Below are 18,819 nucleotides of genomic sequence, written 5' to 3' on the forward strand. Positions count from 1 at the left end.
TCCCTAGGTACTGTGCTTGCAAGATGGAATCTGTATTTCTTTTTTTGGAGGGCGATAAAACAAATGCGTTCAATTAGCTATGACAAAGATTCAAATGTTATTAATTATATTGCTATCCTCGGGTTGTTCTATATTTTTTAATAAAGTACCAACAAGTGTGAGCAATTCTTATTGTGTCTCAAAAATCACAATGGAATGCAGAACTGTATGATACATTGTGAGAATTATTTGCATCTGATAGAGACTTCTTGTTGCAGATTCCTTACTTTAGAATTTTCCCCCAGGCGTCAGACTGGATCCGGAGATTTTTGTTTCTTCGAGCAATACCCTTGCGTGTTGGTAGGTGACGTCGGGAGTAGTACATAGATGCCGCCTCAGTGCAGTGACACCAGTTCTTTTCTTTCCGCACCATGTGCTGATCGGGAGATGGCTACACTGGTCTCTTTTTGACAGAGTTCGACTGTTTTGTCGAGTTTTTTTGGTGAGTTTTTGGTGCGTCGAGATTTCCCCAAAGCTGGTTTCAAGCCGTGCGAGGACTGTCACCACATAATGTCGGTGATGGATCTGCATCGGGTCTGTTTGTGGTGCTTGAAGTATGACCACGACCAAAAGTCGTGCTCAGGGTGCCGGGCCATGCACCTGAAGGTCTTGAGGGAGCGGTCCATCAAGTTAATGGCAGCCCGGCGCTCGACTCCACGTACATCCTTGTCTCGCTCAATGGGAAGGTCTTGAGACCACTTGTGGAGCCACCACCATTCTTCATCCTCCAATTCTTTGGGCGCACAGGTAAGAAGTCCTCGTCGAAGTAGTCCTGTCACCCTTCGACTTCACCCCGTTGCTTAGCTGATGTGACACAGAGGAATGTCGACGCTAGAGGCCTCAGTCTTTGGACCCTGCTTCTGGGTCTTGCAGATAGTTTGAAAGGACTATTCCCTCCCCTTCAAACCTGCCCCACCAGCCATGCCTCTATCAGTCAGCCATCTTCCGGAGGATCATCTGGCACTTCTCCACCAGGAAGTCGTGGCTCTTTTGGCCGAGGGAGCCATAGAGAATGCCCCTGTGCCAGAAGTAGGTTGTGGTTGCTATTCCTGCTACTTTCTGGTGCCGAAAAAGGACACTGGCCTATCATAGACCTTCAGGACCTCAATTACTTTCTCAAAAAGGAGAAATTCAACATGCTCACCCTGGCTCAGGTCCTGTCTGCCTTAGATACAGGGGACTGGATCGTAGCGTTGGGCTTGCAGGACAATTATTTCCACGTTCTCATCCTGTCTGCCCACTGACGTTACCTGCGATTCGTGGTAGGTGACGAGCACTGTCAGTTTTACCGTGCTCCTCTTCGGCCTTACCTGCACCCCTAGGGTGTTCACGAAAGTGATGGCGTTGGTTGCAGCTCATCTGCACAGGTTAGGGGTTTCAGTCTTCCCCTACATCGACAACTGGCTGTTGAAGGCAGTCTCGCCCTAGAAAGTAGTCTCCCACCTTCAGACTGCAGCGAGCCTCCTGCACACGCTGGGGTTCACTATGAACGTGCTGAAGTCACACCTGACTCCCTCTCCAGACGCTCCCTTTCATTGGAGCTGTTCTGGACACAGTACAGTTTTGGGCTTATTTTCCCAAAAAGCAAGAGTCCAAGATATTCAGGCTAGATTCCAATCTTTCAGGCTCTGTCTTGGGTTTCGGTGTGGCTGCTGGGCCTCATGGCCTATTGCATCCTGCTAGTAACAAATGCCAGATGGCAGCATCAGGGAAATCTTGCCATCATAGTCCAGATCTCGTCCAGATCTGCAAAAGACCTGCAGTGGTGGCTTTCGAATCCCCATTGGGTCCACAGCAGATCCCTCTCCCTTCCCCAGGCAGATCTGTCCATAGTGACACATGCATCACTTCTGGGTTGGGGCGGCCTCATGGGAGAGGTGGAGGTCCAGAGGCCTCTGGGCTCCATAACAATCTTCTGGAGCTCCGGGCGATCAGTCTTGCGTTGAAAGCTTTTCTTCCCCCTCTCAAGGGGAAAGTAGTGCAGGTGTTCATGGACAACACTACCACCATGTGGTATTGCAACAAACAGGGTAGGATAGGGTCCTGGACTCTAGAAGGAGGCACTACGCCTCTGAACATGGCTGGAACATCAGGGCATTACCCTGGTGGTTCAACATCTGGTGGGCTTTGTGAACGCCAAGGTGGACAAACTCAGCTGTCAGTGCACATCCGATCACAAATGACATCTCCATCCGAGGTGGGGCAAGGTCTCGTTCAACATTAGGGGGAGCCTTGGTTAGATCTGCTTGCCTCAGCAGAAAACGCAGTGTCGGCTGTTTAGCGCGTTGGAGTTTCCAAAGCGGCACTCGCTCTGAGACCCTTCATTTCAAGTGTAACTCCGGCCTCCTTTCCGCCTATACCATTTCTGCCCAGAGTTCTCAAGAAGATCAGGAACGACCGGGTCAAAGTTACCTTGGTGGCCGTGAACTGGGCACAGAGGGTATCCAGAGCTATTGAGCATGGCCACCGATTCTCCACTCACTGCCTCTTCGGGCGGATCTTCTGTTGCAGCAACAGTGGTCGGTTCTCCACCGAACCTATCCAGTGTCCGCCTTTGGTGGAGATTGAGCGGCAGCAGTTGACGACTTTTGATATTCCACCTGAAGTCTGCGATGTTATCTTGATAGCCAGGCGTCCCTCCACCAAAACGGTATATGCCTGTTGTTGGCATACATTTGTGGTATGGTGTACCAACAAATGTGTTGATCCCCTCTCTGCTCCTCTATCTGAGGTTCTTTCGTTCATTCTTTCTTTGGCCTAGCAGGGCTCTTGTTTGGGCACCCTTAAAAGGGTATTTATTGGCTATTTCGGCCTTTCTCAGGCTACCTAATAAGCCCTCACTCTTTAAATCTCCTATTGTCAATCGATTTCTTAAAGGTTTCACCCATTTATTTCCTCCCACTCCTTTTATTATGCCTCAGTGGGACCTCAATCTTGTCCTTACTTGGTTAATATGTACTCCCTTTGAGCCAATGCACAATTGACCTTTACGGCTCCTCACTTTCAAAACTGTCTTTCTTGTTGTCATCTCTTCTGCCTGCAGAGTGAGTGAGCTTCAAGTTTTCTTCAAATCCTCCATTCTTGTCTGTGCACCCTGACAAAGTGGTGTTGCGCACTAAGGCTTCCTTCCTTCCCAAGGTTATTATGCTTTTTCATAAAGGCCAGTCCATCAACTTGCCTACTTTTTATGCACCCCCACATCCTTCTCATGAGGAGGAGAGACTCCACTGTCTGGACCCAAAAAGAGCGCTGGTGTTCTATCTAAATCGTACTAAAGATTTCCAGGTGGACAATCAACTATTTGTCAGGTATGTGGGTGCGAAGAAAGGAAAGGTGAAAAATGTACCATCCCTCAATAGGTACTTCTTTGCATCAAGATGTGCTATGCTTTGGCCAAGAAGCAACCCCCTGAGGGCTTGCGTGCTCATTCCACCAGAGCAACTGCTACTCCCACTGCGTTAGCACGCGGAGTTCCTGTCCTGAATATCTGCCAGGTGGCTGGGTGGACATCCCTGCACACGTTTGCTAAACATTACTGCCTGGACAGTCAGGTCCGTCAGGATGGCTACTTTGGTCATTCGGTCCTGCAGGACTTTCTAGAATGATCTTGATTCGCAGCCCCCCTCTGGGGATGGCGTTGCTTGGGTATCTATCTTAAGGAAAGGAATCTGCAACTAGGAGTCTCTATCAGCTGTGCAAGTTACTTACCTTCGGTAACAAAATATCTGGTAGAGACATATTCTAGTTGCAGATTCCTTACCGACCCACCCATCCTCCCTACATGCGAAAATATTTCTAGGGACACGGATTCCCCCTTCAGGTCCTTAGCTCTGGTGCACGAATCTCAGTGTTCTTAGCTGCTCTGCGCTTTGGCATAGAAATTTGTTAAAAGAAACTGACATTACTGCGCTGAGGCGGAGTCTATGTACTACTCCCGACGTCATCAGGGCAACTACGACGCCCGCGGAGTCAACCAACGCTACCTACTGGCGCGCAAGGGTATTGCTCGAAAAAAATAAATCTCCGGATCCAGTCTAACTTAATTACCTAGTTGAAATGTAGTAGTACCTTGGCCATACCGCATACAGGTGAAACAGAGTTCCATACACCCAGCCAGCACAGTTGAAATCGACCAGTAGATGGATGTTATGGCTCCCCAACACTAATTCTAGTTGCCCTGCTTGTAGAACAACATTCTGGGTAATAGACCAACCTATGAAGCCTTACTGTAGCTAAATACTTTTAGCAGGACTCCTGGTTGCTCCCTTTAAACAATCTCTCAAGCTATTATTCAAATATAATCTTTGTAACCAGCAGTACCGCAATTAAACTACTGATGTTATTGCAAATAATCAAAACCAGACCAATGTGTCTGAATCCTCAAAGTTAGGGTGAGAGAATAGCTGGGTCACAGTGGTGCTGCAAGGCTGTACTGATGGCAGAGTTGTAAAAATGCATTAGGCATAAAATAGTCCCAATTGCATTTACTATTAACAACACAGGATACTGGCCTGTAACCATTGATTGCCCAAAAGCCCCAGAAAATCCTTGCATCTTGCTAAAATGTCTTGTTTACACCCAGGAGGCATGTAACACTAGAGAACCCTTCCAAAAATTGGTCTATTACTTAGTGCCACTTTAGTGTGATCCATATAAAACTGCAGTCTTCCTCTTTAGAGGGACGTGGCAGAGAGGAGAAAGAAGGAATCATGAAGGACTCACTTTCAGTGATGATACCCCTTTTGGTGTAAATTATGCTAGAAAAAAGAGGTCCACACCCAATTATAATAATAGCAAGTACATTTATACATGTTTAGGCATCAAAGAAAATTTTTCATCTAAGTACATTTGTAAATGGGAATTCTTTTCACTTTTACAATTGGACATAGAGCAATTTCTGAGTTCTGCAGTGTTATCCTTTGGGAGGAAAAACAAAGGATTTGCAATTAGGTAGAATGCAGCAACTTACAAGACCAATCTGCATGAGTTAAGGTGAGTAGTGGACAAGGCCCAAGATAGCACCAGCAGTACACAACCAGTGACATGGGGGCAGCTGGGTGCAAAACAGGTTTGGGGTGCCCTGTGCGTTTTAATGGAGACTGGGGTGTGTAGGGTAATAGCCAATGTGCTACTGACCCCTGTGGTCACTTCATCCCCTATATGATCACTCCTTGTAGGAAGTGGGCATAACCCTATCCCAGAATTCCTAGGAATGCAACCTCAAAGATGGCTACCTCTGGAAAAATTGTGTTCTCCCCTACTTAGCCCACCTTAGGGGATGGTACTTGCCCAAGGGGGGGGGGGGGGGGGGGGTGGCACGCCTACCTGACAAGCTAAGGAGTGGGGTGGATGAAGGCGTCCTCTCCCGTGAGGGAAGCCAGATTTGCATTTTAAAGGCTGCAGCCCCTTGACGCTTACAGCCTTAGGAAGGCTAAACAGCAGATCATACTGTGGGAAGGGGTGTTACACCCTCTTCCTGGAAAAAAAATTATTGTTCTGGGACTCCAGGGAGCAGAAGGCTCTCATCCTAGGATGCAAGAACCGTGTCTCATGTGACAGGCTGGTAGAAATCAGAGCACTTCTAAGGTGTCCTCTGTGTGCATGTATTGATAAATCCATCACTGGAATTGGCCTGAGCTTAATACAAGATATTTGATACCAAACATCTCTAACTTCAGTGAAGCTATCATGTAGCTGGAAAACTCGTATTGACCACTGTCTAGCACATGTATGTAAAATGGCTTCCCTGACCACTTACTATGTCTAAGAATCGAAAATTACAAAGTAGGAGCATATCTGCTCTTTCAGGTTTGCCCTCACATGTATGTAATATAATGCACCCTGCCTTAGGGCTGCTAGGCCTGCTGTAGGGGTGACTTACATATATTGCATAGTGTTAGGGTACATGGCAGGCAGGGATGTGTGATATGGCGTGTTTCCACTTTTGTCAGCACCAATACACACAGCCTGCAATGGCAACCTGTTGTGCTTGGTGAGGGGTCCCTTAGAGTGGTACAGTTCATGCTGCAGCCTTTATGGGCCCTCGTTGCTACCTCAGGCCCTGTGTACCAGGGGTACCATTTACTTGGGACTTACAGAGGGTTATTAAGGATTTGCCAATTGCACAGTTTAGGGGAAAGGAACACTGGCAAAGGGGACCTGGCTAGCACTTAATGTTAAAGTTGCATCAAATATCAGGCAAACAAAGTGAGTTAATGGCACTGCAACAAAACTCCAGTTCCCTACATTTAGTAAAACAAACATAGAAAGGATGAGAGCATTTAAATGAACTTTGACAGTGCCCTCAACAAGTCCTTACCGTACCAAAGACGGGACAAACCGAAGCACATTCAAAAGTTTACCCTGCAGTTGGTCAACCTGGGAGTCCTTGCACCAGTCTCTCCAGGTGCAGCTCACACCTGTTATTAACTTGCTAGCATATGATAAGTGTGCCCCCCTTTGCTTTGAATAATCCTTCCAAATGGCTGACAGTCAAGGAAATTTCCCTGAATGTCCAGCCAGTGCCTCAGGCATGGGATGACACCCCTTTTTGTTGCAGAACCACTTGGGGGTTGTGTTATCATTTAACTTCTACAGTGCTGGCCTTCATAAAATGCAGAAAGACCTTGATAGTAGCTGAAAGGCCCAATAATATTAATGAGATACCTATTCTGCATTGGAGATCAGAGGATTCTGATCTCCACCTTTTCCAGATGGCCTCCGTAACCAAGAAGCAGTGTATCAGTTGCCCCTGTAAGCCGGATGGGGGTAGGAAGAGCAGCCTGCTGCAAATTTAGTTGGGATCTTCCTTCCACCATGGAAGGTAACTGGACTGATGTTGTATGATATGCACCACCCGTGCTGAGCCCAAAGAATGGCAAGATTTCGCTGTAGAACCTGCGTATGCCAACTAACACAAGTCATCTGTAGGATACAGAATGCTAGGCGATCATGAAGCCCCAGGACATCAGAATCCAGTCCTGAATGGCCCAGACTTTCTATAAAGTTAGCAATGCCTTGAGGGCTTCCATGTCCAGATCAGCCCTTATAAAGGTAACCCTCTGTACTGGCACAAGATGGGAATGCAGCTTATTGATGGTGAACCCAAGGATAGCAAAATAATTTTCTACAGGTGGTTGGCAACTGACTGACCTGCTTGCAACCAAAAGCCATTCATAGGAAGCATGGGAATACATGCACTCATGACTTCCAAAAATGGAGTGCGGCCACCACTGCCATCTTTAAAAACACCTAGAAGGGCTGAGGTGTGGGAAAAGCTGGGACAGTAAACTAAGTGTTGTTTCACTATAGCAAATGGAAGGAGCGACCTGTGGGGCTGAAGAAGAGGTACATGAAAATGCATCCTGCAAGTACATGGAGACCATCCTATTCCCAGGGTCTAAGCAGGGACGGCCTAAGCCAAATTCAACATTTTGTATTTTTAATTCTGAAGGAAGGCATTCAAGAACTCTAGGTTCACAACTGGTCTAAGCCTGCACTTTTTTTTTTTTTTTTTACACACGAAGTAGTGGTACTAACACCCACTATCTCTTTCTCTGTAACTGTCTCTGTTGCCCCCTTGTCCGGCAATCACTGGATAATTTGGGCAAGGATAGGAGACGTGCTCTACTGAGTGAAACTGGAGAAACTGTACAGGGGCTGAGAGGAAGGTTAAAGGTTTTGTAACCATGACAGACAACCTGCAGGATCCACTAGTCAGAGGTAGCTGACGACAGTTAGGCAGGTAAAACAGCTTATAGCATATGTTGCTGTAGATGCGTGTAATTTGCATACTTCTGCCATCTAGTGTTGGGCACAGACATTTGCAATTGTTTGTTTAAATGACGTTTCTGTCACATGATTCCTCCCCGAACCCACAATGCTCTTGGACAAAGACTGCACCTCAGATAAACTTTCCACCCTCCGGTTCTTTCTAATCCTTAATAGTAGGTAACTATTTCTGCCAGAACTTTAGTGCCATCCGCTGAGGATTCAGCTCCATAAACGACCTCTCAAATTGGTGAACGCGTTGATTGAACTTTGACCCGCTCAACGTACAGAAATCCGATCAAGGTGGACTTTTATAGTGAAAGTGCCCTTTGTTTTGCCATTAAAAACAATAATGAATATCCATGATCCTGTCAACATCTGGTGTGTAATTCTGCCCGTCCCTAAAGTATGTGGTGCTGGCCTGTTCATTAGACCTATTTAGCATGCAAGACATTAAAGTTTAAAAATTAAGACTATTTGCTATTCCCAAGCTCTCCTCTGGACTCATCGCAAAACGCCGTGTTAACCGTCGACCTTTCAGCCTCAAAACTCGAGGGTGCCAAGCACGACGGAAGGACTACAGGTATCCAGCCAGCTTAGGGAGACTAAAGCCCCGAAGTCTTCTCCTCTGGTGCATTATAGGACACGGTGAAGGGACTAACTGCAACACATTATGGGGCCCCAGACAAAAACTATAGCCTCCTTGCCTCCACACTCACTTGAGGATCAATGCCCCAGAGGAATGGTTATCTCACACTTAGGTTGTTAGAGTACTGAGGCAAGCCAAAAGAGGCACTGACCTTTATGGTTCAGAGAACTTTCTACCTTGAGAGACCCCATTACAGCCTTTAGTGAAGAGATTCTGCATTCATCCATTGTGGTGCACACCAGAGTCTTGTTAAAACCACACTGAGTCAAAACCAGCTACGAGATGGCCTCTGCACTGAAATCTGACTGTAGTGACCCTCCCTCTTTCCATCGAGCTCACAGTCGCCTGATGTTAGCCAGACTTTCATACAGCCTTCTATTAGGGAGATCTAAATTCATCCAGCACTACAGGCAGAGGAGGTTCACACACCACAGTCAGGAACATAGAGAAAGCTCATACAGACATGTCTGATCCCCCAAAAAGTGCTAGACAAGGGCACTCGTCCACACCTGCAGCTCCCTCCCACTAAGCCCCAATCTTGCCCCCCAACTTTTGATACAGCCGCCTTTTCCATCACCACAGCTGTCCATTCCCTCAAACTGCACTGATTGACATCAACATGAGCCACACCAAGACATTTTGCCTACCCGGGATTGGTATGATCCTTGGGAGGATTATTTCAGGAACCAGAAGAGGATGTGTACCTAGAACCTTAACCTGTCAAAATTAAGCACAAGATAACACCATTGACGATAATTTTCCCAAATGGTGGTGCAACACTGCAGGCGTAAGCTCTGTGTTATTGGAATGAGTTTCTATTGCTTGGTAGAAACTCACTCTAAAACCAAGAAGTCTGTTTAGTACTTGCCAGTGCCAAAAAAAACACGACCAAGTGCAATACTGACAACTTGGTCAATGTAAGAGTCGTCACCACAACAGTTCTAAAAAATAAAAAAAAATGTAAGGTTAACCGAGCCTACTCTGTGCTTCAAAGGACACATCCCCCCCAGTCTTTAAGGGGAATGCGTCCACCACAGTCAGGGTCTGGAGGGGGGACATGTCCATCACAGTCTCACCTCTTGGTTTTGGATTGCTTTTCCTCACCAGTCGATAGTGAGAAGTACTTTTATTTGGCCCTCTGTAATGTTCAAGGCTTTGCGTCGTGGGTGTGGATGGTTAAAGACCCTTAACTCCCTAGAATTACCCCCTCCAGAGAATTGGTTTTGACAGTCACATATAACTCTGAGGAGATAGTGCTCAATAGGTCAGTGGTTGATTGACCTTAGGAACAGCCCGTTAAAAAAATGAGCTTGGGTCTGTGTCTTACTGAAGGTGCCATATACATTTTCTAATCATGAAAAACAGACTTGATATGCTATAGAGGAGCAAGAGTCGCGTTAGACTTAATGATCTTCTTTGCAACTTTAAAAATTTATCAAATAAGATTATGGAGTATGCGTGGGGAAGATGGGAAAAATAGTCCTGATGCTAAACTTGAAGAGCAACTCTGGTTACTATAAAATAAAACGAGTGGTAAAACTGAATTTAATCAATAAATATACTTGATAATGGTTGTGTGAAACCCAGTATGTGAAGTCTGGAAAGGCTAAATGCAAACCAACAGTCATAATTGTCCTGCTATTCGCTTCCAATTAATGTTAATGGTTTCATTTTAGTGCCAGTATTGATATGTCATGCTAATTGTTTCCAATACAATAAGTTTAGGATAATTGTAGGAGGCACCTAGCCTACTTCTTTGAAGTGGATGGGTGACTTCCATAGATTTTGTATCAATGAACCACTGAAATTATTGTAATGCTTTCTTCTCAGTTGAAAGCCGTTCATGAGCAGCTAGCTGCATTGTCGCAGGCGCCGGTGAACAAACCAAAGAAGAAAAAAGAAAAGAAGGAGAAGGAGAAGAAGAAGAAAGAGAAAGACAAGGATAAAGAGAAGGATAAGGAGAAAGACAAGGATAAGGATAAACATAAAACAAAAATAGAGGAAGAAAAAAAAGTAAAAGCGACACAGCCAGCCAAAGTGGCACAGTCAAAAAAGGCGCCAGCCAAAAAAGCAAACAGTACAACTACATCGAACAGGTGTGTGAGTGCTCTGCAATATTTCTATTTGGGGGGTATTGGAAAGGATGTGGTGCAATAAGATGGCTGGTTATACAGTTATAAGTTTTGCTTATTGCTGTGTTTTTTATCAGCCAGAGTCGTTTTTCTTATTCTTAAAAATACATTAAAAAGTGATAGAATATAGCATTTTTAAAGTACTCTCTTGTTAATTTGTTTTTTTCCATCTCACAATGTTTTCATTATTTTCTCACTTCTGTCCAGCTTTTACACTGTCAATAAATAATTTTTGAGTTTAGCATGCAAAGCGGAATGTCTGTCTCACCCTATGTAGCCCGGAATTCGAATGTATTTATTTGCAGTAAAAATACTTTCACCTGATTTATAGCTTCTTCTTACTGATACTTTCCCATCCACCAAAAAGAACCTCTCAAAAACTATGGGGCTTGCTACTAGTGGCTTCTGTATTTCCATTAAATAAGTATGTTTGTAGCCAGGCCTCCCATCGTAGCCAAGGACTCAACAAACCCATCAATTCATCTCATCAGGAGCATCCTGAAGCCAGAGCAGAAGGGAAGCATGTCCTAGTCACACATGTAGCATTTTGATATTCATTCACATCCACCATCAGACGTTCTCACATTGCTTCAAAAAACAAGATTATGGTCTGCCACTGAAAACAATGTCTCTACTCAACTATAATCTTTCTATCACTCATTTCACCTTGTTGCCCTTGTATGGGATATTTAGTCCCTGCTCATCAACACCTACGTCTTCCTTAGCCAACTTTTTGTGTATTTCACTGCTTCTGCAATCTCAAAGCAGTTACTTTGTCACTCAGTCCTCAATGTTCCCCGTACACTTTGTAGCCAGGTGCCCAGTCTAAATATGCAAATTTTCCAACTAGTTTGATATTCCCTTTCTGTGAGTTCCCATCATTACAGAAATTACATTTTAAACCTTTAGAATATCCTGAGGAACCAGACTGAATGCTGAAGATTTAAACTGCATTGCTCCCTGCACTTTTTCCTCCTAACTAGACAAGATTGTTTTCCAAAATTATGTTTTTTCTCTGGTGTGCAAGGAAATGTCTTTCTAAAACTACAAAGGTTAGGTCTTGTAGAGACTGAATCAAATGTCTGTGGCATATCCCACAAGGTACACTCCTGTTTTGGTATGGGGGATGACCCCAAGTACTCTGAGGAGTGTGACCTTATGAATCGCTGAAGGCAGCCCAGGAATGCAAAGTGAAGCTGTACATCATTGAACACCTTAAGAAGTCTGAAATCCTGTTCCTTGAAGTTTAGGGTGCCAGTTAGTTGAGCTGGAAACACGAGAAGGTTAAGTGGGATTTGTCACAGTTCCAGCACGTTCAGCTTAAGAAGTTATCCTGACATCTGGTTGCTTCTGTCTTGCTCCATGTAGAGCCGATTCCGCAGCTGATCCCAATGCATCCTGAGTTTTCAGGGCCATCGTGTTGTCCCAATAGATTGAGAGCTTCAAAAAGGTCATGTTGTGACTCCCTAGCAGTGCTAGGTTGCTTCTGTTATGCCTTTGGGTCCCAGGGATCCGCAGAGCCTCCATTCTGATTACTGCTAGCAAGTCTGCCCTCTGTGCCTCCTAAATCCATCTCCGGATCAACTCCAAAGTCAAAGCTAACTTCCAAACTGGCACCAAAATCCACCTCTGACATTATCACTGACCCCGATGTCCCCAGAGAAAGACCCCTGCCCCAAATGTCCTATCAAAATCCGAGCCAAATTCTTCACTGTCAGCTGAGGTTTTATCAATCTGGATTTGTGATGTGACCTCGCTTGGTATGGAGATGACACACCCAGTTCAATCTGACTCTGACAGAACCATGCCTTTAGCTTGCAACCACACCCCAGTGCTCCACCATTTTGTTTCAGACTATGGTCAGAGTCAACCAGCCTTCAGCGATGACAATGGAGATAAGGTGTGCTATTTTCCCCCACACTATGATGTGACAGTTTGGTCAAGGACCTGCAGAAGGCTGGTGGGTTGGACATTTCCTTAGACAGTGGGTTGTGTTTTCCTCTGGTCCTTCAATGGAAATGAGTACCGCGTGGTGTAGGAACGAGACCAGTAGCAGAGGTGTTAGACTTAAAGCTGCCAACAGTGAAATTCAAAACTAATGTATTAACTGGGGTTTTTCAGTCTGCTTAAACTGCCTCTGAGTTCTTCCAAACATTCAATGAAGCCCTAACTGAACGTAATGGGCACCTGTTTTAGGCCTTGTTCCTTCCTGCCCTCCGATTAAAACAGATTACCAAGCACCAGGTTACCCTGGCTTCTTGACAAAGCACCCAACACCAGGAAGTCTGAGTTGGGGTTTCTACCAGCAGGTTAAACTCCAATGATTCCCTACAACTCCCCCCATACAGAGTCAAAAGGAATTGACAGAATTTGGGAAACTGATTGTAAGGAAATGCCTCCTTGGCATGGTTACCCCCTGACTTTTTGCCTTTGCTGATGCTATGTTTTAAATTGAAAGTGTGCTGAGGCCTGCTAACCAGGCCCCAGCACCAGTGTTCTTTCCCTAACCTGTACTTTTGTATCCACAATTGCCACACCCTGGCATCCAGATAAGTCCCTTGTAACTGGTACCCCTGGTACCAAGGGCCCTGATGCCAGGGAAGGTCTCTAAGGGCTGCAGCATGTCTTATGCCACCCTGGAGACCCCTCACTCAGCACAGACACACTGCTTACCAGCTTGTGTGTGCTAGTGAGAACAAAATGAGTAAGTCGACATGGCACTCCCCTCAGGGTGCCATGCCAGCCTTTCACTGCCTATGTAGTATAGGTAAGACACCCCTCTAGCAGGCCTTACAGCCCTAAGGCAGGGTGCACTATACCATAGGTGAGGGCACCAGTGCATGAGCACTGTGCCCCTACAGTGTCTAAGCCAAACCTTAGACATTGTAAGTGCAGGGTAGCCATAAGAGTATATGGTCTGGGAGTCTGTCAAACACGAACTCCACAGCACCATAATGGCTACACTGAAAACTGGGAAGTTTGGTATCAAACTTCTCAGCACAATAAATGCACACTGATGCCAGTGTACATTTTATTGTAAAACACACCCCAGGGGGCACCTTAGAGGTGCCCCCTGAAACTGTATCCAACTATCTGTGTAGGCTGACTGGTTCCAGCAGCCTGCCACACTAGAGACATGTTGCTGGCCCCATGGGGAGAGTGCCTTTGTCACTCTGAGGCCAGTAACAAAGCCCGCACTGGGTGGAGATGCTAACACTTCCCCCAGGCAGGAGCTGTAACACCTGGCGGTGAGCCTCAAAGGCTCACCCCTTTGTCCCAGCACCGCAGGACACTCCAGCTAGTGGAGTTGCCCGCCCCCTCCGGCCACGGCCCCCACTTTTGGCGGCAAGGCCGGAGGAAATAATGAGAACAACAAGGAGGAGTCACTGGCCAGTCAGGACAGCCCCTAAGGTGTCCTGAGCTGAAGTGACTCTAACTTTTAGAAATCCTCCATCTTGCAGATGGAGGATTCCCCCAATAGGATTAGGGATGTGCCCCCCTCCCCTTGGGAGGAGGCACAAAGAGGGTGTACCCACCCTCAGGGCTAGTAGCCATTGACTACTAACCCCCCAGACCTAAACCCGCCCTTAAATTTAGTATTTAAGGGCTTCCCTGAACCTAAGAATTTAGATTCCTGACACTACAAGAAGAAGAGGACTGCTGAGCTGAAAAACCCCTGCAGAGGAAGAACAGAAGACACCAACTGCTTTGGCCCCAGTCCTACCGGCCTGTCTTCTGCCTTCCAAAGAAACCTGCTCCAGCGACGCTTTCCAAAGGACCAGCAACCTCTTAATCCTCAGAGGACTGCCCTGCTTCAAGAAAGACCAGAAACTCCTGAGGACAGCGGCTCTGCTCCAAAAAGACTGCAACTTTGTTTCAAGAAGCAGATTTAAAGACCCCTGCAACTCCCCGCAAGAAGCGTGAGACTTGCAACACTGCACCCGGCGACCCCGACTCGACTGGTGGAGAACCAACAACTCAGGGAGGACCCTCCGGCGACTCCAAGACCGTGAGTAACTAAAGTTGTCCCCCCTGAGCCCCCACAGCGACGCCTGCAGAGGGAATCCCGAGGCACCCCCTGACCGCGACTGCCTGACTCTACTTTCCCGACGGCTGGAAAAGACCTTGCACCTGCAGCCCCCAGTACCTGAAGGATCGGAAACTCCTGTGCAGGAGTGACCCCCAGGAGGCCCTCTCCCTTGCCCAGGTGGTGGCTACCCCGAGGAGCCCCCCCCTTGCCTGCCTGCATCGCTGAAGAGACCCCTTGGTGTCCCATTGAAACCTACAGAGAACCGGACGCTTGTTTGCACACTGCACCCGGCCTCCCCCGCGCAGCTGAGGGTGTACTTTGTGTGTGGACTTGTGTCCCCCCGGTGCCCTACAAAACCCCCCTGGTCTGCCCTCCGAAGACGCGGGTACTTACCTGCTGGCAGACTGGAACCGGGGCACCCCCTTCTCTCCATTGAAGCCTATGTGTTTTGGGCACCTCTTTGACCTCTGCGCCTGACCCGCCCTGAGCTGCTGGTGTGGTAACTTTGGGGTTGCTCTGAACCCCCAACGGTGGGCTACCTTGGACCCAAAACTGAGACCTGTAAGTGATTTACTTACCTGCTAAAAATAACAATACTTTACCTCCCCCAGGAACTGTAAAATTTGCACTGTGTCCACTTTTAAAACAGCTATTTGTGTTTTATGTGAAAAGTATAAGTGCTACTGTAATTATTCAAAGTTCCTAAAGTACTTACCTGCAATACCTTTCAAATGAGATATTACATGTAGAATTTGAACCTGTGGTTCTTAAAATAAACTAAGAAAAGATATTTTTCTATAACAAAACCTATTGGTTGGATTTGTCTCTGAGTGTGTGTTCCTCATTTATTGCCTGTGTGTATGTACAACAAATGCTTGACACTACTCCTTTGATGAGCCTACTGCTCGACCACACTACCACAAAATAGAGCATTAGTAATATCTCTTTTTGCCACTATCTTACCTCTAAGGGGAACCCTTGGACTCTGTGCATGCTATTCCTTACTTTGAAATAGCACATACAGAGCCAACTTCCTACACTGATGTTTTCTTCTGCCATCCTAGTCCTCCTGCCAGTCACTGTCAGCTGTGTGATTAGTAGATATTCCCATACTTTATGGGGCATGGTTGGCATTATATTACTGACAGTCTCCGAAGAACTTTAGGCCAGCCTGGCCTAAAGTATCCAGGATGATCATGATGTGGCCAAAAATTCTGCAATACACTACCAGCTGCTTGAGCAGAATATAGGGCACTAGAATGGTGCTTGGGTGTCACACTTTTGGATGTGAGCCACAGGCATCTCTGGTAATGTACAGACGTCTGATGGCAATACCATTCGACCAATCTCGCCTGTTTGACCAGAAGGCTGATGCAGCGTCGCAGTGCTTCATATTAAATTGGGCCCCCACAGAATCTTCCTTAAGCCTTTCCACTCCAGCAAGACCATACCCTTAACAATTTTGCTGCTTTTGAGGCTACTCGATAGGCTTGGTGTTCCACAGCATTATGGCCCACCACCTCTGCAAAAGGCACCTAGTCCTGTCAGGAACAACGATCAGACAAACAACGTCCAGGCCACCAGGCGCAGCAAACGTTCCGACCCTATGCAGTATTCTAGATCTCTGAACACCACCTTGTGAAAGAACAAATTCAGAGTAGTTGCATTGACCCAGGTTCTGTCCATCCTGGATCAAGGTGATTGGATAATGGCAAAAGGACCTGCAGGACGACTACTTTCATGTCCCCATCATGCAATCCCATCAATGCTACATGCTGTGCAAGGTAGTCCAGGAGTATTTTCAGTTTGCTCTGCTTCTCTTTTGGCTCACTAGTGCCACTCAGGTTTTAGTAAGTGATGGCGGTGGGTGTAGCACACCTTTGGAAGTTGGTAATTCCAGCTTTTCCCTACCTCAGTGACCAATTGTTAAATGGGCTCACCAGTATGTTGTAGACCACCTCCAGGTGAATACAAACCACCTGACTATTTTGAGTTTCACTATCCACAGGTCAGTCACACTGGACTCTTTTCCAAAGGCTTATTCATCTGGGCCATACTATATATTAAGCTGTCCGGGCCTTATCGCCATCACAAGTCCAGAACATTGAGTATGCTCCCAATGCCCCCACCTTGGTCGTAGGTCTTGGTGAGAGTAGTTCGAGGCTTCTTGACCTCTGCCTTGCTCCTTGACAATAGCTGGTGCCATAGAACACTCATCACCTTCATTCTTACACTTACAAGCCTGCTCCCGCGCATTGGATACCATCACAGTTGACTAGTCGCGCTAGACAAATCCCCATACCCTATGTGGGCTCTGCAATGGAACCTGTAGTCTCAGTGGGTCCAGAACGAGGGGAACTTGTCTAGTTCCATCCATGTTTAAAGGAGACTGCAAAAGACTTGGAGTGGTGGTAGCACAGCTGCAAATGGACCAGCAGCAGACCCCTCTCCCTTTCCCTCTGAGAGCTGGTGGCAGTGATGGGTGAAAAATTGCTGGGATGTGGAGGTCATGTGGGATTGGTGGTCGGTGCACTTAGTCCCCACATATCCTGTTGTAGTTGTGAGTGATTATACTGGAGCTGAAAGCCTTCCTACATTAATCAAAAGGAAGCGGGTTCAAGTTCTCACGAACAGCGACCCCCACTATGTGGTACTGCAACAAGCCGGGCTGGGTGGGGTCCTGTATAAAGATGCTTTAGTCTCTGGAACTGGCACCAACCTTTAGTCTCTGGGTTTTTCCCTGGTCATGAACCCCCTGCCGGGATCTTTGAACACCAAGGAAGACAGACTCATCCAGCGACTCCTGGCAGGTCACGAATAGCAGCCAAATCCCAAGGTTGACCAGGGCATGTTACAGCAACGGCAAAATCCCTGTTTAGATCTTTTTGCCACTGCCCAGAACACGCTGTGTCAAAACCTTTGCACAATAGAGTTCCCAAGAAAATTCTATGAGATGCATTCTGATTTGAAGTGGAGCAAGGGACTCCAATACTCATTTCTGCAACTGCCTCTACTGCCCAGCGTTCAGAAAAGAATCATGAATGATTGGAATAAAGTAATCCTATTGGCTGTGGATTGGACAATGAGTGAGTAGTACCTGGAACTTCTGGCCATGGGCATCTGTCCGCTAGTCAGGTTACTACTTTGTGAAGATCTGCAGCTGCCGCAGCAGGGCAACTGTCCTTTTTTAAATTGCCTGCTGTGAAGAGGTTGCTCAAAGGTTTTCTTATGTTTCCCCAAAACCCTTTGAGATGCCTCAGTGGAATCCCAATTCGATCCTCAATTTCCTTGTGTGTTCTCTTGGTACTAATTCACAATTGTCCACTGTGTCTCCTGACTCTGAAAACTTTGTCCTAGTCGCATTAACTTCAGCGTGCTGCATGAGTAAACTCCAAGGTCACTCGGTTCCGTTGCCTTGAACCACCTTTTCACCATGTAAAATATTAACGTACTAGGACTGCCTTTTTTGCCAAAAGTTTTGACTACTTTCCCAACTCGATTTGCTCCACCTCATCCCTCTACAGAGTAGAAAAACTCCATTGGCTGGGCCATAGAAAAGCCTTGAGCTTTTTAGATTTGATTGCAGCAAAAACCACTAGGTGGATGATCATCTCTGTGGGGTTTTCTGGGGCAAAGAAAGTATAAGTGGACTTTGTTGGGGTGGCTAGTCCTCTGCATTAAGATCTGCTACATGTTGGCCAAGAACCAGCCCCCAGAAGGAATGTGGGCCCACTTAACCTGGGCCAAGGCTGCCCAGCACTGAAAGGATTGGGAATAACACTTCTTGGTGCACTGGACAGCTTATCATACATCAGAAAGTGTCATGGCATTCTCTTGTCAGACTGCATGTCTCAACTTGGGAATGCTTAATGAGATTTTGGTCGCAAGTGATGGGTTCATGGTAGGATTTAGTGTTGATACAGCCATGTAACCACTACTTTAGTGGTAGACCAGCCAGTCTATCATTGACTCAGCCTTATGCATGGCTCAAGCAGACCTAACTACAGATGCAGCCTTTCAAAGGTGGGGAGCATACAAGCTGGTTCTCGCAGAACAGGGATCTGCTCACCAAGAATGAAAGCTCATCAGCCTCTTGAAATGTACTGCAGAGAAACTACCATTTAAAAAAATGCAGCATAAGGTAGTATTGAACCCCACAGATAACGCAAACACCTTATTTTTCTGTATCATCTACCCAG

The 18,819-nt window shown here is 46.5% G+C and overlaps 1 protein-coding gene across 5 annotated transcripts in view; it reads left to right on the forward strand.

Annotated features, from left to right (window-relative positions):
• Positions 1 to 18,819, forward strand: part of BRD3 (bromodomain containing 3) — a 506,564-nt gene that overhangs the window by 376,880 nt on the left and 110,865 nt on the right. For all 5 annotated transcript variants that reach the window (XM_069241568.1, XM_069241563.1, XM_069241564.1 and 2 more), the window contains one exon: positions 10,289 to 10,554. In XM_069241568.1, coding sequence (XP_069097669.1) covers positions 10,289 to 10,554 — 266 coding nt within the window. The remainder of the gene's footprint in view (positions 1 to 10,288; positions 10,555 to 18,819) is intronic.

Source organism: Pleurodeles waltl, chromosome 6, assembly GCF_031143425.1.
Source record: "Pleurodeles waltl isolate 20211129_DDA chromosome 6, aPleWal1.hap1.20221129, whole genome shotgun sequence".
Lineage (NCBI taxonomy): Eukaryota > Metazoa > Chordata > Amphibia > Caudata > Salamandridae > Pleurodeles > Pleurodeles waltl.